We start from the raw sequence: 25,738 nt of genomic DNA, 5'->3' as shown, positions 1-25,738 counted from the left end.
AAGCTTGCTTCTCCCCTGGAATCACAGGGGCCCCTGTGAATCTGGCCACAGGAGATCTGGCAGCCCAGGCAAAAGGACAGGGTGGCCTCCCAGCTCCACAGAAGGAAGCCTACCCAGGTGACTGTGGGGTTACTAGTGTCCTCTTCCATGACGCACACCAGCACCGGGAACAACCCTGATCCCAGGCACCACTGTGCTGGCAGCGTGACCCAGGAGAACAGGCACAGGCCATGGGCTCCTTGTGAGGCGGGAGCCGGGTCCTATCTGGAACCCACGTGACCTGGCGCGATGCCCTGCTCATGGAAAGTTCTTAGTACACAGGTAGAGAGCTAAGGGAATAGAACTGAAGGACAGTGACAGGGAAGAAAGGGGGCAGGGGTGTATTTCCTCCGAATCTGTTGGAGGTGTCCATGCTATTAATGACGCCTCCGAGGAAAACAGTTCTGTCTTTGATGTAGAGCAGTCTCACCTGGGCAGCCTTTGAAAATGGTACCTGTTTATGAAGTCAGGGGTGAACCACCATTTCCTGCAAACCCTGGCTGTGCTTCCAGGCAGGGAGTAAAGGGTGAGTCCAGGTGGCCGAGGGCGGAGCCTGAGCTGCCAGCCACCAGGTGGGTTAGATGTTGGCCAGGCCACGCCCCATTCCCTCAGGGGCTAACGCCCCGCCCCGCACCCAGGCCCCGCCTTGCACCTGCCATTGGCCCCGCCCGACCCTGACGTCACTGCCGTGGCCACGCCCACCAGCGGCACCGCACTGGACACTTTTGAATGGGGATTGTTGCGTCTGACACCCGCTCTCAAAAAGGTAAAAAACGCTTGCTGTCCCTCAGGTTTCCTACCGATCTCTTGGGAAATGAAGGCATCTTCCGAGCTGCGCTGGCCACCTCCTCACCGCCACGCGAGCGCCTTCTCTTTCTGGCGCTCCCCTGGCATCCTGTTGGTGGCCCTAGGGCTCCTGCTGCCCATGTGCTCTGGTAGGGACGGGAAAGGTGGGAGCTCTGGAGGCAACTGGAGAGAGTCTGGGAGCTGGCCGACTGGAGCCGAGGGCGGGGAGAGGTTTGCTTTGTGGGTCGGGTAGGAAGCACGGGCTTGGTTGACCAGGGTGGTGCTGGTGGAGCCCGGCTTCGGATGGCCTTTCAGTGGTACCTAAAAGCTACTGCAGGGACCGCGGAGCGCGAGAGAGGCTCTGCCCTCCCGTGTGTGTAGAGTTTGCAGGGCTCATATTGCCACTGTCTTCTGGTACAGTCTTCTGATCAGTATTCTGGTTACTGATCATTAAACAGTTCATTTCTATGAGAGAGGAAAGGGAACCGTGGTGGTAAGGAGAACACCAAAGGAAATTTTAAAATATATATATTTTACTGATTTATTTTTTATTTTTATTTATTTATTTATTTTTTACAGAGAAGAAAGGAGAGGGACAGAGAGTTAGAAACATCGATGAGAGAAACATCAATCAGATGCCTCCTGCACACTCCCTACTGGGTATGTGCTCGCAACCAAGGTACATGCCCTTGACCGGAATTGAACCTGGGACCCTTCAGTCCGCAGGCCCACGCTGTATCCACTGAGCAAAACCAGTTAAGGTCTAAGGAAATTTTTAAAGGAGGATAAAGTTTAGAATAGGCTTCAAACTAGAGTTGAAGGACACTGCATGCTATTTGGAATAGAGGAAAATGAACAGAATGTAGGGTACAGCATGAGAGAGAACAAAAGTAGAAATGAAGCGGATAAAAAACAAGGTGAAGTTTAAGGTTGAAAGGTAAAATCAGGATAAAATAAAACTTAGAGAAAGTAAAAAGGAGAAATCACTAAGCTGGGCGGGGAAAACTACGCGGATAAAACAAACATTTCACTCTTGAAGCAGCTCAGGAGAAGAAGGGTTCGTAGGCAGCCTTGTGCCTGGGAGGCTTGAATCTCAGAGGTAGTTGCCAAATGCTGCCGCCAAGTTGCAGAAGGGAAAACTTGTGTTTCCAGGAGCAATCTCATTCCACCAAAACCCACAATAGATTGTTACAAGTGGTCTCTTCTGCCTATTTTAGGTCTTTTCTTTCTTTCTTTCTAATTAAAGAAACGGAGATCAACAAGTGCTTACACAGTGTTTCTTAGTTTCCTTAGTGTGCAAATTACAATACAATGACAGCAGTGCTTTTCCTATCAGTTGCTAGGTTACCAGGATACTGGCAGATAGGCAGCAAAAGAAATTACCTTTCCAAATCCTTTCCCAGCGTCTAGAGTTTCAAGTGATTATTTTCAATATTTCAAGTGATTATTTTCATTGCATCTCCTTTACCATTGTCTCTGTTCTACAGCAGTGGTTTAGTATCAACTTCTTTTGAATAGCTACTCTGGGGGACATCCTGTGCTAGGTATTTCAGCCCTATGGATAGATGGAGTCAGCCATGCTAACTAGTAAACACAAAAACACTAGCAGTGACCTGAGATATCTATGCAGAAGAGAGTCCAAGAATAGGGGACCGTTCACTGCCTCTTGGAGGAGGGAGAATATGTTTCCTAGGGATATTGAGCAGGTAAGTCTACAAGATAACAGCTGAGCAGGAGTTGCAGCTGAGCAGGGAGGAAAGGTGTTCAGAACTTCGGGAGCAAAGACTCAGACATGTGACAAGGCTCAGGGTATTCACAGACTCTCAAGCTATCCAGTGTGGCAGCAGTAGGGCAACAGAGGCAAGAGAAAGGCATAGAAGAAGATCTGCTTTTAAAATGTATTTGCAGAGATGTATGCACCCCTATGTCCACTGCAGCATTATTCACAGTGGCCAAAACATGGAAACCACCAAAGTGTCCTGTGATAGAGCACTGGATGTGGTACTTATACACAAGGGAATACTATTCAGCCATAAGAGAGGATGAAATAGCACCATTTGCAACAAGATGGATGGACCTTGAGAACATTATGTTCAGTGAAATAAGTCACTCAGAAAAAGCTATGAACCATATGATTTCACTCATATGTGGGTATAAAACTGAAACTCGTGAACACAAACAGCAGTGTGGTGCTTTCCAGAGGGAAGGCAGTGAGGGTTGAGGAGTGTCCTAATATGTGGTAACAGGAGAAGACTTGACTTTGGGTGGTGAGCACATGGTGCAATATACAGATCATATAACACAGAAACCCATACCTGAAACCTATATGTTCATGTTGACCAAAGTCACCCCAATCAATTTATTAAAAAAAAATAAAAACTTGCCAAGGACCTTTCCATTCATTTTGTACTAACTACCTGCTGCCCGACCACAGTCCCAGGCTGATGGAAAAGACAAAACACTTTTCTTTTTCATGTTCTTATTCTCTTATGCCCAGATGCCTGTGATGATCCAATGAGATTTGAAACCATGACGTTAACCGGTCCTCCTAAAGCATCTTATGGTCCTGGGGACAGAGTAGAATTTAAGTGTCGTTTAGGATACAAGCGTATTGTACCTTTAGTCCCCACCACTGCTGTTTGTCAGCCTGATGGCACATGGGCACCTCCTCTCCAGGAGGCTTGTACAGGTAAGTACACACAGCTTTTATTTGTATTGCTCTGGATATTGCCACACATTTTAGACTGCACAGTCCACTATTACCATGATGGTTTTCCCATGAGAATGGAGATTCTAGATAATAATGTCTTTGAAAATCTCCTGGGAATCTTTTTCTTGGCAATTGCTTGCCAGAGTAAATGTGAATCTTAAGTTTGGTCTTTAAATAGTTAAATGCATTTAAAAGAGCAATATTGAATTTTGATTTGTATTTACTGGCTTTGAAATTGGCATGTAACAACACATTTGAAATTTTTCTTTTAGAAAAGACATGTCCGCAGCTAGGAGAGCCCCTCAATGGCCGAATAGTCTACATATCTTATGTAAATGAAGCTGACAAGTTTGGTTATCAAGCTCACTATATTTGTAATGAGGGGTAAGTTGCTCCTTAGAGGAATACAGTAAGTGTTACTATTTCAGTTTGCTTCTCTTCTTCAGCATTCCTATAATGTTGAGTTCATCTTGCTTTCTGTGTGACAAGTTGTACTTCCAGCCAATCAACCCTTGGGCTTTTTATGCAGACTGAGAAGATGTGTAATGAATAGAAATTAAAAGTGAAGGAAAGGAAACTTTTATAATACTACATGCAAGAATAAGCCTATCATTAGCATTAAACTTGTAGTAATCTTGATGACATTACTTTAACAACAAATTATATCCTATTTAAAATGGCCAACTCTCAGAGTTGATGGAGGGCTTATAGACTTGGTAGGTAGGTTTACCCACCAAAGATATTGTTCATGGATATAACTCTGTAAAGTGTTACCTGGTGAACATTGACCTGGTTAGCCTGGACTATAATATTGATCAAAATCCTTTTGTTGGAAAACATGAGTTTTGAGGTAGCTATAAAGGAGTGAAAGTCTCAAAAACAAGTTCTGCGCACTTAATAGTAATAGCCTTTTTTCTCTTGGACTCTTTAAATCCTATATAATAAAAAAGCGAATATGCTGATTGACCAGCTACATGACCTACTGGACGACCATCTGGACAACCTTCTGGATGATGCTGGGGCTGCAAGAGCCAAGGCAGCAGCAGGGGCTGCGAGGGCCAAGCCCCTTGCATGAATTTCATGCACCACGCCTCTTGTAGCATATATTTAGACATTTATAAAAATGTGCACTTACAGGGTAAATGTAATACACTATAAAAAAGCAACTGATTTTTGATATTGACTTTGTATTCTGCTACTTTGCTGCATTAATTTATTTGTTCTAACAGTTTTGTGTGTGTGTATGTGTGTGTGTTTGCGTGCTTGTGCATGCAAGCACAAACAGTCTTTAGGATTTTCTCTCTCTCTCTCTTTTTTTTTAATCCTTACCTGAGGATATTTTTCCATTGATTTTTTAGGGAGAGTGGAAGAGAGAGGAAGAGATAGAGAGAAATATAGAAATATCAATGTGAGAGAAATACATCAATTGGTTGCCTCCTGCAGGAGCCCTGACCAGGGCCTGGGCCAGGGATGAGCCTGCAACCAAAGTATGTGCCCTTGACCAGAAATGAACCCGGGATCCTTTGGTCCGTAGGCTGACACTCTCCACTGAGCCAAACTGCCTAGAGTGGGTTTTTTTACATATGAGATTTTATTATTTGCAAACAGTGATAATTTTATATCTCCATAACCCATTGGGCTGCCTTTTTAAAAATAATATTTTATTGGTTTTTTACAGAGAGGAAGGGAGAGGGATAGAAAGTTAGAAACATCCTTGAGAGAGACATCGATCAGCTGCCTCCTGCACACTCCCCTCTGGGGATGTGCCCACAACCAAGGTACATGCCCTTGACTGGAATCGAACCTGGGACCTTTCAGTCCGCAGGCCGACACTCTATCAACTGTTCCAAACCAGTTAGGACTGACCTGCCTTTTAGTTCTTCTCTAGTTTCTCTGACTAAACTTCCAGCACTATGTTGAATAGACATGGTAAAAGTGGGCATTCTTGAGTTATTCCTGATCTTAGAAGAAAAGCTTTTGGATTTAAACTACTGAATAGGATGTTTTCTGTAGGTATTTCATCTATGGCATGTATTATCTTAAGGTACTTACCTTCTGTTCCTGGTTTGTTGAGTATTTACTATGCAAGAGTGTTGAATCCTGACAAATGCTCAATTGAAATGATCAAGTGGATTTACCCTTCATTCTGTTGATATGGCAGATTAAATAGATGGATTTGCATATGTTGAGCCACGCTTGCATTCTGGGAATAAATCTCACTTGTGCATGGTGGATAATCTTTCTGATTTCTGTTTGCTGTAATTAGTTGCAGATTTTTGCATCAAGGTTCATAATGGATACTATTCTGTAGCTTTCTTTTCTTGTAGTGTCTTTTTCTGTTGTTGGCATCACTGTAATGCTGTTCTCATAGAATACGTTCTGAAGGCTTCCTAGCTCTAGGACCAAGTGGGAAGGCCTCTTTTGAGCATCTCCTTGAGTCAGTTTGTTGGTGTGTTCTTAAAACAGTTGATAGCACTGGGTTGCAGGCAAGCATAACATTTGGGTCATATAGTCTTATGGCCATTGTATTTCAGGGGAGTTTGCAGAAAAGGTTTATAGATTCCACCCCACAGGCAAAGTACCAAGTGTAGGGCGGGCTGTTTCTGGATTTTACAGTCAGACAGAGTGGCGTCTTCCTCCAAACATGCCCCCAAAAGCAGGTGCTGTTTGCCTGGAAAGATGCCCTCCTTGTCTTAAATTTTAGCTTTGACATTCTCAAAGGTGTCATTGGGCTCAAACTTGAGAGTGCTAGCCTTGCCCATCAGGGTACTCAGAAAGATCTGCCTTTCTGTGTCTGCCACTTCATGAAGGAAAAGAGAACAGCAAAACTAAAAACCCCCAACTTGTCACCAGATTTTGTGTTAGACAGCTGTTTTAAAGTCTTTGTCTAGTAGATCTTTTCTCAAGGTGTTTTTTTTTTTCAGGGATACTTTTTATTGATTTACTTTTTCTTTGAATGGGTCATATTATCTTGTTTCTTTGTATGCATTGTGATTTTTGTTGTTGTTGTTGTTGAACTGAACATTTGAATCTAATAATGGAGAGACTATGGGAATCAGATTGCCACCCTTTTATAGGTGTTTGTATATATATCTCCTATCTAATAATAGACAAACATGGTAATTGACCATACCTCTGCTACGCTTCCCATTGGCTAATCAGAAGGATATGCAAATTAACTGCCAACAAAGATGACGGTCGGCAGCCACGCAGCTGAAGCGAACATGAGGCTTGCTTGCTCCAGAGATGGAGAAAGTCAAGGCTCCCTGCCTGCCGTGGCCCAGCTCTGAGCTCCGGAAGCAACAATGTTTCAATTATAGAAGCTAAACAAACCCAGATACCTGCTTTCAGCCAGTTGCGGCCTCAGAGTTGGAGCCGGGCCTCAGAGCTAAAGCCGGCTCTCAGCTCCAGTGAAAGCTATAGAAGGTAAATAAATCCCAGAATAAAAAGAAAAAAGAAAAAAAGGAGAGGCTGGGAGCTTCAGTCACCCACCAACCTAAAAACGGCCCTCAGCCTCTTACCCAGACTGGCCAGCACCCCAGTGGGGACCCCCACCCTGAAGGGTTGTGACCAGCTGCAAACAGCCATCAGCCCTTTACTCAGGCTGGCCAGGCACCCAAGCAGGACCCCCTCCCTGATCCAGGACACCCTTCAGGGCAAACCAGCCAACCCCACCTGTGCACCTGGCCACTATCCTATATAGTAAAAGGATAATATGCAAACTGACCCTAACAGCAGAAAGACTGGGAATGACTGGTTACTATGACACACACTGACCACCACGGGGCAGACACTCAATGCAGGAGCTGCACTCTCACATGGGGGAGCTCTGCTCAGCCATAAGCCAGGCTGATGGCTGCCAGTAAAGCAGTGGTGGTGGGAGCCTCTCCTGCCTCCTCAGCAGCTCTAAGCATGTCTGACTGCGGCTTAGGTCTGCTCCCCGCTGGCAAGTGGACATCCCCCAAGGGCTGCCGGGCTGGCAGAGGGATGTCTGATTGCCAGCTTAGGCCCAATCCCCTGGGGAACAGGCCTAAGCCAACAAATGGTCATCCCCCAAGGGGCCCCAGACTGTGAGAGGGCACAGGCCGGGCTGAGAGACCCCCTACCCCTGAGTGCACAAATTTTTGTGCACCGGGCCTCTAGTCCTCTAATATATGTGTGTGTGTGTGTGTGTGTGTGTATATATAATTTTTTGTTTTTGGATTTTTGTAGGGTGACTTTGTGCTGATGATTGGCCTGACAGTTAAACTAAATGTTTTCTCAGATTTTTTTCTGAGCCTTTCTCAGCACATGCATAATCACTTCCTAATTTTCCTCACATATGTAGTTGTGTTTTTTTTTATTTTTAATTTTTTAAAAAATTAATTTATTTTTTAAAATATATTTTATAGATTTCTTACAGAGAGGAAGGGAGAGGAATAGAGATTTAGATACATCAATGAGAGAAAAACATTGATCAGCTGTCTCCTGCACACTCCCTACTGGGTGTGTGCCCGCAACCAAGGTACATGCCCTTGATCGGAATCGAACCGGGACCTTTGAGTCTGCAGGCCGATGCTCTGTCCATAGAGCCAAACTGGTTAGGGCTGTAGTTGTTTTTAAATGTCCCAGATCTTAATATCTGGCTTATGAAAGGGGAAATCACGAGAAATGAAGAAGAAATCACTGGAATTCTCCTCAGTCAGCAAGAAAAAGCTTACACATTGGAAAAGCGAGATATGACAACAATGGCTGCCCACGTCTTTGTCTGCTTCTCTGTGACCAGAAAGATCAGTCAGTGATAAAAGCAGGCACCCCTGATATTTGGAGAACACAGGCCTTTTAGCCCATGCTGGCTCCTTCAGTCTGCTGATAAACTGCTTCAGGAGCACAGCTGCAAGCTATGGGGGTAGCATGGGTAGCTGCCACTGTGCTAAGAGCAGAAATTGACCAATATTAGTGCAATTTACCTGCTCAAGTCTTTTCTGGAAGTTGCAAGCCTTCAACAAACTCCAGAGTTTCAAAACAGTGACATTAGGCAGATTCTAGTAGAAATTGTTGTCAAAATGGGGAGAGCGGTTCTTGAAGCTTCCTACCCATCGCCATCCCACAATCCTTTCCTAATAGATTATAATATAGGACCAATGAAGGAGGCTTCCGGGAAAGTCAGCTGGATGCATGTACAGGCCGTTTTACTGACTCTATTTTAATTTGATCAAGTGCGAATGTGCAGTCAATAGCTACATAGAGAGAGAGCCTACTTGGCACCTTGTGGAGGTTAAAACATAGATTATTGTCAAAGAAGTGTTAGCCTTATTGAGAAGCACAATATATACCGAAAGGAAAATAGTAAATCATAAGAACCAAAGAAGTAAACTTACAAGGAGAGTCCAGAAGGAGGAGAGAGTTCTGTGACTTTAAATCATGAGCTTTTCCATCAAGGAGTTCTCCTGAGCTGCTACTGGGAACACAATTCAATTCATCAAACCTAAAACTTACATAGTACTTACTGTGTCTCAGATGCTAATTTATCTACTACTCAAAAGAACCCCAGGAGCTGTATACTATTATACTGTTTTCATAGATAAGGAATCTGAGAAATAGAAACATGAAGCTCAAATAACAAGCCAGTCTTGGAGCTGGGACTGGAATCCAGGCAGGTAAGCGCGAGGCCCAGATCTCTCTGCTCAGTTGGTATATGACTGAGCCGAATGGCATGAGCAAGTTCGGAGAAGTGAATGTTGATGTGCCTCCTGAAGACAGAAAGAGACCAGACTGTCAGGCCCGACAGACTTTGTAGACATTTTTCTCCAGACCATCGTGTGTTCAAATGCAGAAACTCTTTCATTAAGTTGCAGGTTTGTTTAGCATGTTCAATATATTCTGTTTAAGAAACTTCTCCCTCAAGCCCACTGAAGTGCAGAAAAACAACCACATGAAGTTTTTCTTTGTAATTATGGATTTCTTCTTAACTGAGAAAGAAATCAGTATTTTTTTCCGTTCTCATTTAGTTATTACTTACTTGGAACAAAAAATCTATATTGTGAAGTTTCTGGAAATAATGTGGAATGGAGTGATAGTCCCCCACAGTGTGAAAGTAAGTATATTCTCTCTTTAGAATTTAGAGCAGTAGTTCTCAAACTTTTGGCCTTGGCTTGACTTCATGCTTTTAAATTTTAAAAGACCCCCACATAGCTTTTCTTCAGGTGGGATATGGCTATTGCTATTCCATTATATTGGAATTAACCCTGAAAAGTTTTTAAAATAATTATTTATGAATTCATTATTGAGAACAGTAAGCACAATACACATTAATATATACAACATATTTTTTAAAGGAAAACCAAAATTTTCAAAAAGTGAGAATAGTGGCATTGTTTTATGTGTTTGCACACTCATCAATATGTGGCTTAAATATAGACCTCACGATTGGGCTGTTGCCTTAACACACCATTTGTACCTTTGGCAGATTGCACTACATACGCTTAAGGATGAAAAAGATATTACATTTTTTCATAGAAATTTTGTTCCAAATGGATATTGGATATGCAACTAGATTATAGAACTCATATGTTAATGAATTTATTGAAGAAGTTCTGAAGATATTATTAATGCTGTCTTAATCTTTTACCTTTCTTTTGCCTGTCCTGTCCTCTTTTTAAGGGATTTTGTGTCAACCACCTCAACAAATACCCAATGGAGAATTCAGCAATAGCCACAAGGATGCATTTGAATATAGTGAAGTAGTCACTTACAGTTGTAAGCCTTCGAATGGGCCAGATGAATATTCCCTGGTTGGAGAGAGCAGGCTTGTTTGTTCTGGGCGAAACCAATGGAGTAGTGACCCTCCTGAGTGTAAAGGTAATAATCTTTCCATTTCTTTCTTTCAAATTACTTTACCAAAAAATAAACAAAACAGTCATATGTTCTTGTTTCTCCTGTTAAATTGGTTTCTAAATTAATTAAGAATAGGTCATATGAAAAAAATAGCTCTAGTTGTAGAGTTCCCTACCCCTCGCCCCACCTGTTCTTGGTATTTCACTGTATATCTTGTGAATTACTGTGTATTGCATGGATTATGACTTTATTGCTTGAAAGCACCACAAAACACACACTGGCTTAAAAATAAAGTGTTACCTAATAATACAGGAACTGATGAAAATCACCTACATGAATCTCACAGCTAACATTTTACTTATTGTCATAGAGTAATTTATTTCCCCCTAACATTGAAACAATACAAGGATGTCTGTTCTCACCACTCTATTCAGCATTGTATTGAAGGGCCTCACCAGTACAACAATTCAACATATGGAAACAGGCAAACATAGTGGGAATGAAGAAATGAAATTGACTTGATTCACTTATGGCATGATTATCTTTTTGGAAAATAGGAAAGGCTGAAGTTTTAGACAATAACTAAATGTGCAGTATTAAATTCCGTATCTATTTACTAGCAATAATCTATTAGCAGTTGAAACTTAATATTTGTATTGATTTCAGAGAGGAAGGAAGTGGGAGAGAGAGAGATAGAAACATCAATAATGAGAGTGAATCACTGATCAGCTGCATCCTGCATGCTCCATACTAGGGATCGAACCCACAACCTGGGCATGTGCCATGACCGGAAATCAAACAGTGACCTCCTGGTTCATAGGTTGATGCTGAACCACTGAGCCACGCCAGCTGTGCAGCCTTTCTATTTTTTAAATATTCCAGTTCATGTATGTTGTTGCTACCTAACAACGTTTCCTTTCATATCTTTGCATGGCTAGCTTCTTTTAAACTTGAGCTCAAGTATAACTTTCTCACTAGAGTCTTCCCTGCCTTTCTGAAAAGCAGCGTACTGTAATCAGTGTCAGCATGAATTTTTTTTTAAATCCCCAAATTAAGGAGAATCAGAAGTTGCTTTTGAACTTGCCCAGAATTTGTATCTGGTAGTCAGACCTTTTCAAAACTTGCCACTATTGGAAAAACACATAAGAAACCAATAATCTATCATGAGAGTCTGTTCTAGGTGGGAAAAGGTTATTAGATATCTCTATATCTGTTTCCCTGGAATTAAAGTCTTTTATTTAATTAATATCCTGACTTCCATTTGTTGTCTCCTTGTTCCCAGTGGAAAGTACTACTTTGCAGTAATGTTTCTGCCCTAGGTTAAAACAATTTTCCATTCATTTGGGTATTTCTTCGCTTTTCAGTGGTCAAATGTCAATATCCAGTACTCAAGAATGGGAAAGTCATTTCTGGACTTAGGGAAAAATATTATTACAAATCTGAGGTTACAGTTGAGTGCCTGGAGGGATTTCACCTTGAAGGCAGCAAGACAGTTGTCTGTGGAGTTAACAAAAATTGGGAGCCCAAGATGCCAGAATGTATTAAAGGTACAAAGGGTGTCTTTTTCTTTCTTATTTTATTTTATTTCTTTGACATTAAATATCAGTGATACAGAATAATTGCAAAGAAGCAAGTAATTTTTGCATGTGACTCTGTGTTGTGTTCATTGTCTGAACAGAGGTATGACATATAATTTATGTTTTGATAGGCTCTTAACACATCATGTACATTACACATGAGCCTAAATTTCTGTTATTTGGTATTTTTATGTGTCAAAATATATAGGAAACATTTTTTCAAATAAATTGAAGCGTGGGAAATTTCACCTATATGAGTCAAGAATGAAAGGCATCGTTTCGTAAAATGAAAATAATAACCAAGTGGTTGATCCAGTTTACATTATTTTGTTTTTCAATGTCAACTCCTCCCAGGAAATAACCTACAGTTTCTCATGTCTCAGGCTTAGTAACTTCCTGCTTTTATTTTTCTAAATTGTTTAAATAGCTATGGATTTTTTAAAAAAATCTTTTGGCTGTCTGGTGACTTGGTCATCCGTCATTTTAATAATAAAAAGAAAAATAACCTTTTTGCAGCTATTCTAGTTGTTGCCATAGTCCACAGATATAAATAGGTGTGAAAACTTGGGCAATAACAAGCTTTACTAGTAAATGTGCTCACTTATATGAAAAATGATTTAATGTCTTCCTTCCTGGGTAATAGAAAAGTTAAAATGGGATGCACTTAAAGCACTTAGCACAGCGCCTGTCATATAGGAAGCTCTTAAAGGAAACTCATAGATTCACAGCATCACTCCAATCAGTATTCAGGAATTGGAAGGTCTGTGGCTTCTGTTTTTTTAATGTGTCTTTTTTATGTGTCATCAGCTTCGCTATTTAATTCATTTAAAAAGTGATCTGGTGACACCTGTTACAGGGAATCTCACTAGTATGGGACTGTTTCATTTCCCAAACTGCAACCATTTCAATTTTCCCACTTAAACTGGAAAATTTCAAAATGTCTGCTGTCTCCAGAACAAGACCCATGTTTCTATTGCTCCCACCTCTCCTCTCCTCATACAATTACGATTTTTCTCCTTACTGGGAATTTTTTTAATTTGACAACAAAAAATAAATATCATCACGGAAAGGCAGAATGAAATGGAGGTCTTGCTGCATGGACTACTTATCAGCTGCTCTGCTTAAGACCTGCAGGATTATTTTCATTTGGTGGAAGGAACTGTCTTCCTGATTTCAGTGCTGCTATCTCTGGCTACCCATTGGTTGCAGTTGAAACAAGAGGACTACAGTAGTCACCATTTATCTGGGGTTTTGCTTTCTGCTATTTTAGTTACCTGCAACTGTGGTCCAAAATATTAAATGGAAAATTCCCAGAATAAACAATTCATTCGTTTAAAATACTCGCCATTCTGAGTAGCATGATGAAATTTCATGGTAGCCCACTCTGTCCCACTTGGGATGTGAATCAGTCCTTGGTCCACTGTATCCAACTCACTTCATCTCATTACTTTAGGCAGAAGGGAGAGTATAGTACAATGATATATTTTGAGAATGAGAGACCACATTCCTAACTTTTATTATAAGATATTGTTATATGTGTTTTACTGTCTTATTATTGTTGTTAATCTCTTACTGTGCCTAATTTGTAAATTAAACTTTATTATAGTTATGTATGTGTAGGGGCCAACATAATGCTAGTATATATATACATATATATGCACACACACACATACACACGTTTGGTAGTATGTGTTATTCCAAGCATTGACTGGGGGTCTTGGGACATATCCCCTATGGATGTGGGGAAACTACCATAGTGTGAAGATTATTAGATTGGGCTGATCTCGCTCAGAGTCCTAGATTGGCTCTGATTACTCAATTACATTATTTCTATGGGGTTTAGTTTCCTGTCATTTAATGAGGGTGTTGAACTCAAACAAATTCTATTACTGGCTTCTAATTTATTTATATATTTCCTGTTGTCTGAATATTTTAAAGGATTCAGGGGAATTATGCATGCTAACATGGTAATGAGAACACCTTTTTATAACTCCTGTATATCTGGTAACTGGTAGCCTGCTTGAGAATCTTAGTTGAGTGTTGTGAGGTTTCAGGGAGAAAGAGATTTTTTTTGGTGGACTGGTACATTAAAATTGCATGTGAAGTTTATATTCATCAACTCATTGTGTTTACTCACAGGCTCCTACTGGGTATACGCACAGTGGAATACCAGGTTTGCAGATATGCTCTTTTGATGGAGTTGACCATAAAAATTTACAAAGGATTTCAAAAGAGTGATACAATTTAGTGTCTCAAATAGGAGATAATTAAATATGCGGAAATTTTATGAAGAACATAAAGAGCAGGAATCTTTCCTTAAATATCAAAATCTCTCAATTACTTTTATCATCAGTTACAGAAAGACTTTACAAAAAAGGAATACTAGCAACATACAATGGTGATAAGGTAGATGTAATTGTGCAAATATAAAAAAAAATCTGTGAAATACTAAGTGGAAAAGAAGAAAATTTAAAAATTATGTATTATGATATTACTTGGATGTTAATTTTTTTAAAAGATATATAGATTTACTCTGAAGATGTTATTTTATGATTTATTATTAAACTTCTAAGATTTATGTTACAAAATACAAAGCTACAGTAAACATTCTTATGCAAACATTTTTATGTATTTAGGTGACTTCCCAGAGGTAGAACTGCAAAGTTTAGAAAGTAAGTGTATTTTTCATTTTGAGAAATAATCTTTTAAAATAATAAAAAATCAAATTAAATGATTAATTTTATACTGATAAATCTGGTGAATAGAATCAAATTTATCTTTCCAGGTGTCAACCCTATTAATCCAGCCACGCCTCCAGTGACAAGTTTTCTAGGTTCGGTAACTCTTTATCTTACTTATATTCTTAAGACATTCATAAGGTGATGGGTAAAAAAATGATGCCATGTATCAATTTACATTTCTTTAATTAATCAGTGAAATGAAACTTTTTTGGTCTATATTTATTTATGTTCTAGAAAATATTTTCTTATTAATTTATCAGAACTCATTATAAATTAAATTCTTTTTGAAGTGAAGTGAACATTACTTTCTAGGTTTCTTTTCATTGCCTTATTTTTCATAGCCACTTTTAAAAATAATTTTTTATTGTCTAAAGTTTTACATATGTCTTCTTTTTCCCCAATTGATCTCCCCACCCCCTGCCCCAGCCATTCCCACCCCAGGCAAGCCCCCACCGCCCCAGTGTCTGTATCGATTGGTTATGTTAATATGCATGCATACAAGTCCTTTGGTTGTTAATAGCCAATATATAAACAGTTTGATATATATTACATTTTTGTACATTTTCATTGCATAAGTAGCATACAGCTTAATTTGGAGAATTTCAAATATTACAAAAGTATACAGAATAAAAGATAGTTTCCTCTTTTTCTAGTTCATTACCTGAGTTAATCACATAATAGGTTAGGTGTCTTTTCATCTATTTCTATACACCAATATCCTTATATGTGCAATTATACATATTTTGGTATTTTTTTCTTTTTTCTTATCCAGAAATGGCATCATGCTGTTTATATTTTTCTAAAACTTGCATGTTTTATGCATACTGTCTTAGATTGGGGTGGGGGGTGTTTAGATTTATTCCTAATCACCTTCTTGGTGATGACTTTGGTATATGCCAAATTTTATTTAACTGTTTTCCTATCAGTGGTCATTTATATGTGCAGAAGTTTTACATTAAGTTGGATTTATTGATCTTTTCTCCTCCAAGGGCTGTGAGTGTTGTGTTTTTATTCTAAAAGCTGTAGGTCTTCCCCACGCACAAATTACAAACACTTCAACCATGTATTCTGATTGCATTCTTTGCATTAAATTGTTGGCACATATGAAATTCATTATGGTATATGGACTGATAGGGTTCCTTTACACTCCACCCACTCTCATGTTTTGTCTGCTCTCCTACTGTTTGAAGTGCCAGGTTTATCATACATTAAATTCATTAGTGTTCTAGTTGTCTCTGTTCCCTTGAATTCTGCCCATGCCTTTGCCAGTACCAAATCATGTTTTCTCACTGTAGAACTCTATGTTACAATATCTGTCAGAACAGTTTCAGAAATGTTTGGATTCTATGTTCATTTTTGTAGAACAACTTTTATTTTACTTTATTTTATTTTTTATCATTTTAACCACTTACGGGTACATTTAGATGCTATTAAGTACATTCACATTGTTGTGCAACCATTACTACTGTGTCTCCAAAACTTTTTCATCATCTCAAATGGGAACATTACATCCATTAACCCTCTATTCACCCTCCCCTAGGCCTGATAAGCACTATTTAATATTCTGTCTATGAACTTGACTATTATAGGCACCTCACTGAAGTGGAATCACTTCTGTCTGATTTCACTTAGCAGCGGTTCTCAACCTGTGGGTCGCGACCCCTTTGGGGTCAAATGACCCTTTCACAGGGGTCGCCTAAGACCATCGGAAAACACATATATAATGACATATTGTTTTTGTGATTAATCACTATGCTTTAATTATGTTCAATTTGTAACAATGAAATTGGGGAGCAACATGAGGAAATGTATGAAAGGGTCGTGGCATTAGGAAGGTTGAGAACCACTGGTATAGAGGATTTTTTGTAAATGGCTTTTATTATGTTGCAATTTCCTTTAATTGTGGATGAGATTCTAAATCATTTATTAAGCCTTCCTATGTTTTAAGTAGGTCACATTGAATCCACAGGTTAATTTTATTTTTTTATTGATCAACATGGACATATAGGTTTCAGATGTGGGTTTCTATGTGACAAGCTCTGTATATTGCACCGTGTACCCATCACCCAAAGTCAAATCTTCTCCTGTCACCTTATATTGGGACCCCCTTCTCCCCCCAGTAGATGGTGCTGAATCGCAAGATTTTTACCTCTTTGCTCTCCCAGTCTTGAACCTCCATGGCTTCTATAAGACAGTACAGCTGTGCTGCTTGGGGGTGGGGTTTGTTTTGCCTTCAGCACAGTGGCAACCCCTGACCTCTTTGGGGGCCCATCCCAAGCAACCCTCTTAGGGTTCAGTCACAGAGGGATACAGGGATTCTACTGCAGCAGCTCTTGGTTTACAGATAATATACTCCTGGACCCGACTCCAAGGGCAACAGGAGGCGAGTTTGGGGAGTCCAAGTGGCAGCAGGGCTCTGTGGTCTGTTTCTTTGTCTGAAACACCATCGCCTGGCCTGACAGTGGGGAGCCGCAGGGCAGAACCCTGTCACAGCTAATTTTAACAAAATACTAATGATAAATTTGTTTGCTCTACCAAGAATATTGTTATGAGAAATATTAATGGATAGTAAGAAGAATGCTGATGACATATACATTTATAATACTTTATACTACTTTTAATGAAAAAACATTAAGGTAACTTATAAAAGAAAAATAAAATTTTAAGAGGTTTTTTTTTGTTTTTTTACAAAGGTTTTATTGTCTTTACTTTTTTAACTTTCTTTTTTTTTTTCTAGAGCATTCCACTCAAAGTAGTAAACCACCATCTAAAGGCAATAAGGAATACGGTATTATTTTGACTATTGATGACTCTGCATTATGTGGCCTTAGAGTTCTACATGAAAATAGCATAATTCAATTATCTATAGTTAGAGAAGGAACAATCTGTCTCAAATGAGTGATAATTGACATTAGTACTTATTTCAATGTTGCAGATACTATGACAAATGTAAGCAGTAGTATGTAGACACATGTAGTTAACACAGTTTTTAAAAGATGCCTCAAATTAGGATTCCTATAGGGTGAGGTCACTTTTTCAATTGCTATGTTTATATGTAGGTTAAAATTTATAGAACATAACTTGCTTTTTATATGATAGTGTTATTTTGTGATGGTAATTTATAGATTAAATTCTTCCTATTCAGACCTGTATATCCAAGCCCTAAATACTATAAGTGGGGTTTGTTTTTTTCTACAATCGGCTGGTGCATCACACTTTATGTAGGCTCACAAGGTTCATACAACATATGTTAAAGTATCTGATAAAATATAGTTGTACCATTAATGAAATATAAATATTTCTAGATGAGTAAAATGAAAAAAAATATTGCTTTTATTTACACTAGATGTGTTTAGTAAGGTTAACCTTTTCATGAAATGCACCTTAGGCTTCTTATGTTTTCCCCTGAACACTGTGGTCAACCTCATTGTATCAGTAAATCCATTGCCATCTTAAGATGTTACGCACTTGATAATTTTTTATAAAAATGAAGAGTACAAGAAAACTTAATATTGTATGTTTTGCACTACAGTAATTTAATAAAAACTGTGGCAGCTTAGAAGCAGAGATACTACTAACAGTACCAAGAATTAAGATGTGGTGGTAGTATTTATTGCTCTCTGTATAGTAAAAAATGTATGTTTAAGTTTCTAAGCATAATTTTTATCCATGTGCCCTGGTGTTTCATTTACATCCTTAGAATCTCCTTAGTAATTATGATTATATCTTACTGTTCCTTTGAAGAAAGATATAAGGAGGGGTTGATGATAAGATAAAGTATTATTTGTGAAGACTGCAGATAACATCTGTTTGACAGAATAAGATACCTTCATTATGACTTATTCCACAGACCAACTTTTGGTGAAAAAATATATAAATTCAACCCCTAATAATACCATAAGAAATGGTAGATTAACTATGGAACTAAACCAACTATAATGAGATACCATGTTTTTAAAACAAATTTTCTCTAATATAATGAATTCTAATGATTCTAATAACAACCATTATTAAATAACCTAGTGTGGTAGCTACAACACAAAACATTGTTGGGCCCTCAGCCTGGGGTCAAATTAGAAGGCTCTGTGATCAAAAGGAGCTGGATGCATCAGCAGTCACACTGAACTAGGCTGATAAACATTTTCTTTGATGTAGTTTGTAGATGGTGTGACCGAAATTTAAATGTATCAACTATTGCAGACTCACAGATGCTCAATTATCTTCAAACTGGTTTTATTTATTTCTAGGTGAAGGACTCATTGCTCTGATTGTTCTTCAGCAAGTAAGTGTCTCAAAGCTGGATACCACTTAAAGTAGTACTGCGGAAAAGTGCATTTTTAAAAATGATTTCCCAGTTTCTACAGTTTTTATAGCTTCAAATTAAGTAAACCAGTCTATATGGAATACACTACTTTATTCTGGTGATGGTGTATTTTTCTATATTCCCTATTTTCACTTAATAACAAACCCTAAATAGCAAATCTTTATTTTTATATGATTAGTAATATGAGTTTTCATCCCAGATATGACTTGATTAATATTCTAAGTTAAGCAAGAACTCTTGTCTGACTTACTGCAGACCCTAAGTGATTCCAGGGAATTGCATTTAGACAGTGACGAGTTCAGATAGATTAGGAATGTATATGCACTTAATAAAATAGTATTTTTTCCCACTGAAATGTAACCAACATAAATTTCTTCTGCTGGATTGGAACTTGGTATCTGTTTTTAGAGTTACATGTCACTTGTTTTCTGGTTTCTTGTAGTTCTTGGCGTTGCAGTAATTGGCACCGGTGTGTACAGATATCTTCACATCAGCCAAAGAGAGTAAATTAAACATGTTTCTTGAACCTATTGCTACTTCTCACTCTTTTTAAAAAATATATGTTTTTATTGACTTCACAGAGAGGAAGGGAGAGGAAGAGAGAGATAGAAACATCAATGATAAGAGAGAATCCTCAACTGGCTGCCTCCTGCATGCCCCACACTGGGGAATGAGTCTGAAACCAAGGCATGTGCCCTAACCGGGAATTGAACTATGACCTCCTGGTTCATGGTTCCAAGCTCAACCACTGAGCCACACCGGCTGGGCAGTGCTTCTCACTGTTGACATACTTTTGTGAAGCTTTTGTTTGCACTCTGTATTGTATGCTGCCTTTTAAAAAAATGTGTCTACATTAGTGTGCTGTCAGAATTGCATTTCTTGCTAAGAATATTTTCAGCTGCTTTTAATGATATCATAAGAAGACTAGGCAGAATTGCTTTAGCTATTATGACTGTAAGAAAAATTTGTGTGGTTTGAGGTTTAAGTTCTGCAGAGAATCATGGATCTTTATGGAACCTACAGCCTAAGATGATTTAACTGCCAAGGATATCATTCAGAATTGAAGGAAAAGATAAAGAGTTTCCTGAACAAGCAAAAACTGAAGGAGTTCATCACCATTAAAGCAGCTTTATAAGAAATGGTAAGGGAAGGAAAGGCCATATCCAGAAATAAGAAAATATGACAAAGGAAAAAAATCATAGGTAATGACAAATATTTAACAAAAGCAGCAAGTCAGACATTTAAAAAGTTCAAAGAGTCAAAAGGCAAAAGTACCAAATTGAACTCAAATTTCAAAGAGTAGTTAGGAGATACACAAAATGAAAAGATCTAAAATATGACATCAAAAACATAAAGCATAGGTATGGGAGTAAAAGTGTAGTATTTTTTTGACTATATTAAAATGTAAATGCCTATCCATTTTAAATGGATTGCTGTATATAGATCAGCAATTTTCAACCAGTGTGCCACAAGAATTTTTTTTAAACTTGCAATACTTGACTATTTAGTCAGGGGCACTGACCTCTTTTTCCTTAGATTGTCAAATAAAGAAATGACAACAGCCTATAGAACAATAGCCACCTGGTGTGAATGAATCAAAATTATATCTCATTTTTTGTCAGGCCAGCAAAAATATATATCTCTGGTGTGCTGCAGAATTTTAGTGATTAGCCTGTGTGCATTGAGATGAAAAAGGTTGAAAATAGTGATATACTAATACATGAACCTCATGATAGCCACACACCAAAACCTATAAAGACACATGAAGAATAAAGAGAAATTAACCCAAGTAAAACAATAAAGAAAACCAGCAAACCACAAGGGCAGGAATCAAAAGAAGAAAAAAACAAAACAGAGAACTACAAAAACATCAACAACAACAACAAAGAAACAAAGTGAAAATTGGGACACATTTATTGATAACTTTAAATATAAGTGGATTAAATACTCTAATAAAGAGGTATAGGGTGGCTGAATTGATTTAAAAACATGATCCATCTATCTGCCAGTTACAAAACACCCACTTTACATGAAAGACTCATACAAATTGAAAATAAAGGTATGGGAAAAGATACTGCATGAGAATAGAAACAAAAAGAAAGCTGGCATAGTAAAACTCATATCAGACAAAATACAAAAGAGTGTTAGAAAACACAAAAAGGGACACTACATAAATATAAAATTTCAATAGTGAAGAGGATATAACAATTGTAAATATTTACACACCCAACATAAGAACCCCTAAATATATAGAGCAAGTATTAATGGACATGAAGGGAGAAATCCACAGTGATACAATAATAGTATGGGGATCTTAATGTCCCACTCACATCAATGGATACATCATCCAGACCAAAAATTAGTTAGGAAATGCCCTTTAAATTGTCACACTAGACCATATTGACTTAATAGACATTCATTGAACATTTTATCCCAAAACTGAAGAATACATTTTTAAAAGTACATAAGGGACATTCTCCATGATATACCATATATTAGGCCACAAAATAAGCCTCAGTAAATTCAACAAGATTTAATTTATTTAAACCTTTTCTGACCACAGTGGCTTACAACTAGCAAGCAGGTACAGAAAGAAAACTCAAAATGAACATAAATATGTGAAAACTAAACAACATGCTATTAAACAACCATGAACCGAAAAGGAAATCAAACAGGAAATCAAAAGTATCTTGAGAAAACAAAAATGAGAAACAACTTTTCAAAAGGTATGGGATGGAGCAAAAGCAGTTCTACGAGGAAAAGTTCATAGCCATAGAGGCCTCAAGAACCAAGAAACATTGCAAATAAACAATCTAGCTTTATATCTAAAGGAACTGGATAAAAAGAACAAACAAAACAAAATATACAGAAGAAATGAAATAATAATAAAGATCAGCATGGAAATAATGAAAATAGAAATTTTTAAAAAGACCATAGAAAAGGTCCATGCAAACTGGTTCAATGGAAAGATAAAGAGAACTGAAAAATCTTTAGCCAAACTCATCAAGGAAAAAGAGAGAACCCAAATAAAAAAAATGATAAATGAAAGAGGAGAAGTTACCATTGACACCACAGAAATACAAAGAACCATTACATTTCTACAATTATTTGCCAACAAATTCCACAATCTAGAAGAAATGGATAAGTTTCTCCATGCATATAGCTTTCAAAGATTGAACCAGAAAAATAGTCCAGCAGACCAATTAGTAGCAATGAAACTAAAGCAGTGGGCTCAGTAGAGTAACGTTCCCTTGTCCTTTTATCAGACCATCTGCTCCCCCCCCCGCCCCCAATAGCAGCTGTTAAATAAAGGTAACGCCAAGGGTCATTTAGAGTCCGTTTTGTCCACTTACAAATCTGTCAGTTACATTGATATTTTTACACTGCATGCTGCCTAGGATTCCCATAAATTTCTTAATAGTATTGCTCCACACTTAGCATTTATATTTTTCTAAAATTCTCCATCTTTGCTCACAGCTTTGACATTTCTTTGGGATAAACTCTAAACAGGAATGGTGTAAAAGCCATGCCAATTTTAAAACTTTCAACATACAACAGTTATGTAAAAACTAAACATTTGAGGATGCTGCTGCTCCCAATGCGTTGACTCACAATTGCTGACATTTTGATTCTTTGCCAACTAAAGAACAGAATGTCAGCTCCTTTCGTATGCTCTTTAATATCCCTCATGTTACTCTTTTTAAAAACCAGTCTCACAGATTTACTCACAACTCTACAAGTAAATCTTGCTCATTCTTTTTTAAATTTTTTAATTTTTTCCCTTTATTGATTAAGATATTACAAATGTGTCCTTATCCCCCCAATGTCCCCTCATCCCCCCAATCCTGCCCTCACCCTTGCCCCCTGTTGTCCACATCCATCACTCATGCTTATATGGATGTATACAAGTCCTTTGGTTGATCTCTCCCCCTCACCCCCACCCTCCCCTCCCTTCCCTCTGAGTTTTGAGCATCTGATCGATGCTTCTCTGTCTCTACATCTGTTTTTGTTCATCCGTTTATGTTGTTCATTATAATCCACAAATGAGTGAGAGCATGTGATATTTATCTTTCTCTGACTGACCTATTTCACTTAGCATAATGCTCTCCAGCTCCATCCATGCTGTTGCAAATGGTAGGAGTTCCTTCCTTTTTACAGCAGCTCATTCTTTTTTTTTTTTTTTAATATATTTTATTGATTTTTTTACAGAGAGGAAGGGAGAGAGTTAAACATCGGTGAGAGAGAAACATCGATCAGCTGCCTCCTGCACACCTCCTACTGGGGATGTGCCCACAACCCAGGTACATGCCCTTGACTGGAATCGAACCTGGGACCTTTCAGTCCGCAGGCCGATGCTCTATCCACTGAGCCAAACTGGTTTGGCTACAGCAGCTCATTCTTAATGTTCCAGAATTGAGATGGTTTCACCACAGAAGTCCTCCCTCTTTTCAATTCCTACTCATCCTGCCAATCATGGCATTAATCACAACCAGGAATTTGACTTAATATACCTGTGTATTTTTCATGTTATGTGTATTTTCTCTTCAATAAAACGTTTAGTTCCAAAACAGCAAGGGCCCTATAGGTTGAGACCCAATATCCTTAATGGCACAGTGTTCAATAAATTACCTTCCCTGGGGTCCTCCCAAGGGAATAGGAGCAGAGGCATTTACAATGGGGTTTGGGGCCCAATACAGTGGCCAAGTCATCTTGGTGATTTTGAAATCCAGCTGGCCTCGAAAGGATTCAATAGCAGAATTCAACCACGGGAATCTCAGTATTGTCCCCAATTATGCCTGATTAATGGCAAATCTGGACAAGGACCTGGCTCTGTTATCTGTGGAAGGGGGGTGTACACCTGTGGAAGTGGGGATCCCTTTTTCCACTTGGTGTTTAGGGTCCGGTCCTTACGATATCTAGAAGACAAAAAAGAGTTTTCTGAGACTAGAACAGGGAAAGGCGTAATGATGACTGGGGCCAGCTCTTGTTATCTCTCCACCCTTCCTGGGGCGGGTGCTAACTGCCTGTTTAGGATCTTGGAGGTGAACCACCATTTCCAGCAAACCTTGGAGGTGCTTCAGGGTAGGTTGGAGAATGGTGAGCTCCACCGTGCACAGGCTGACCCTGAGCTGCCAGCTGACCCAGTTGGGTTAGAGTTAGACCTTGGCCAGGCCCCGCCTCATTCCCTTCCAGGGCTGATGCACAGCCCTGGGGCCTAGGCCCCGCCTTGCAGGCCGCCATTGGCCCCGCCCTACCCTAACATCACAGTCCAGGCCACGCCCACTAAGTGTAATGCACTGGACACTTTGAGTCTGGGGATTGTTGCGTCTGGTACCTGCACTCAAAGAGGCAAATACTCACTGTCCCTGGGGTTTCTCCGCTGATATTTGGGAACATGAGGGCCTCTTACGAGCCGCCCAGGACATCTTCCCGCCGCCTGGAGAGTCCCTTTTCTTGGGGCTTCCTTGGGATCCTTTTGCTGGCCCTAGAGCTCCTGCTACCCACATGCTCAGTTAGGGAAGGGAAAGGGTGTCAGCCCTGGAGGGAAACTAGCGCGGGTAGGGGAGCTGGTCTACAGGAGCAGAGGGCAAAGGGAACTTTGCTTGGTGTGTGGGGAAGGAGGCTCAGGGCTTGTGGACCCAGGTGATGCGAGTTCAGGGTAGAAGCCTTAGCCACAGATCCTCCGGGTTGTGCTGTGGGGGACCAGAAGTGAGGGGGGACTTCAGAGGGCCGCGGTGAGGGTCCAGTGGTGGTAGGTACTGAGCCTTGCAGAGCCATGGGTGCAATCAGTGTTTGCTGGGGGCCAAGCTATGTCCCTAGCAAAAGCCTGCAGGTGTTTGTGGACTGAGCTAATCAAGATGTCTGAGATTAACCAAAGAACATGTATGCATATATGCAAAACCCATGGACATGGACAATAGTGTGGGGAAGGCCAGGAGTGGGGCGGGGCTGAGTGGATGAGGGCAAAGGGGTGGGGAAATGGAGGACATGTGTAATACTGTCAATTAACGAAAGGAGATGGGAAGCCCTGAGCAGGTGCTGAAGGTGCGGGCCTGCTCTTCAGTTCCCAGTGTGGGAGTGTTGTTTGGGCCAGTGCTGGGCCCCTGAGGAGGCTTTGCCCTGTGTCCCCTGGGCTCAGTGAAGCCTTGATGAGTGGGGTGCTGCGCCCCACTGGGTTGGGCTGGGGGAGCCCAGGCCGGGTGTCACCAGGCATATGCTTTACAGAAGGGTCCAGGCCAGAGGTGCAGGGTGAGGGGCAAGGAAGCTCACTGCTTGCTTTGTATGGGGATTGGGGAGCGTGTGTGACCCAGAGAGCCCTTAAGTGAGAGCGAGCTCCCGGGCCTGGGATCTAGAAGGATTGGGAAGGACACGCAGTGCTTTTTGTACAAAAAGGTAACAGGCTGCTGAGTGACATCAAATCATACTGGTATCGGTTTCCTTGAGAGAGATGAAAATGAAAAACAAAACCTTACAACATTATGAGATACAGCAAAAGCAGATATAAAAGGAAAGTTTATAGCTATACCAGCCTTCATCAAGAAGCAGGAATGATCCCAAATAAACAATCTAATTTATGTCTAAAAGAACTAGAGAGAGAGGAGCAAACAAAATCCTAAATAAGTAAATGGAAGGAAATAATAAAGATCAGAATGGAAATAAATGAAACAGAAAATAGTAAAATAATAGAAAAGATCAGTGAAACTAAGAGGTGGTCCTTTGAAAGGATAAATGACATTGACAGATC

The 25,738-nt window shown here is 39.5% G+C and overlaps 1 protein-coding gene across 1 annotated transcript; it reads left to right on the top strand.

Moving 5' to 3' along the window:
• Positions 1–853: 853 nt before the first annotated feature.
• On the top strand, positions 854–19,497 carry LOC138996173 (membrane cofactor protein-like). Its single transcript, XM_070397127.1, has 11 exons — positions 854–974; positions 3,323–3,514; positions 3,808–3,919; positions 9,526–9,611; positions 10,178–10,375; positions 11,716–11,898; positions 14,565–14,600; positions 14,714–14,761; positions 17,407–17,457; positions 18,917–18,951; positions 19,436–19,497. Exons 1-11 carry the CDS (start codon positions 854–856, stop codon positions 19,451–19,453), a joined length of 1,080 nt encoding a protein of 359 aa, XP_070253228.1. The 3' UTR covers positions 19,454–19,497.
• The last annotated feature ends 6,241 nt before the right edge of the window (positions 19,498–25,738 follow it).

Source organism: Myotis yumanensis, unplaced genomic scaffold (assembly GCF_028538775.1).
Source record: "Myotis yumanensis isolate MYYU_CA2020_CCGP unplaced genomic scaffold, mMyoYum1.0.hap1 SCAF_17, whole genome shotgun sequence".
In the NCBI taxonomy this organism is placed as follows: domain Eukaryota; kingdom Metazoa; phylum Chordata; class Mammalia; order Chiroptera; family Vespertilionidae; genus Myotis; species Myotis yumanensis.
The sequence above is the reverse complement of the archived record's forward strand: the minus strand, read 5'-3'. Positions and strand labels throughout refer to the sequence as shown.

Excerpts from the sequence above, each read along its gene's own strand:
- LOC138996173 (XM_070397127.1), top strand. The coding sequence starts at position 854 with ATGAAGGCATCTTCCGAGCTGCGCTGGCCACCTCCTCACCGCCACGCG. Across the intron at positions 11,899-14,564 it reads GATGCCAGAATGTATTAAAG|GTGACTTCCCAGAGGTAGAA; the intron begins GTACAAAGGGTG and ends TTATGTATTTAG. Across the intron at positions 17,458-18,916 it reads TAAAGGCAATAAGGAATACG|GTGAAGGACTCATTGCTCTG; the intron begins GTATTATTTTGA and ends ATTTATTTCTAG.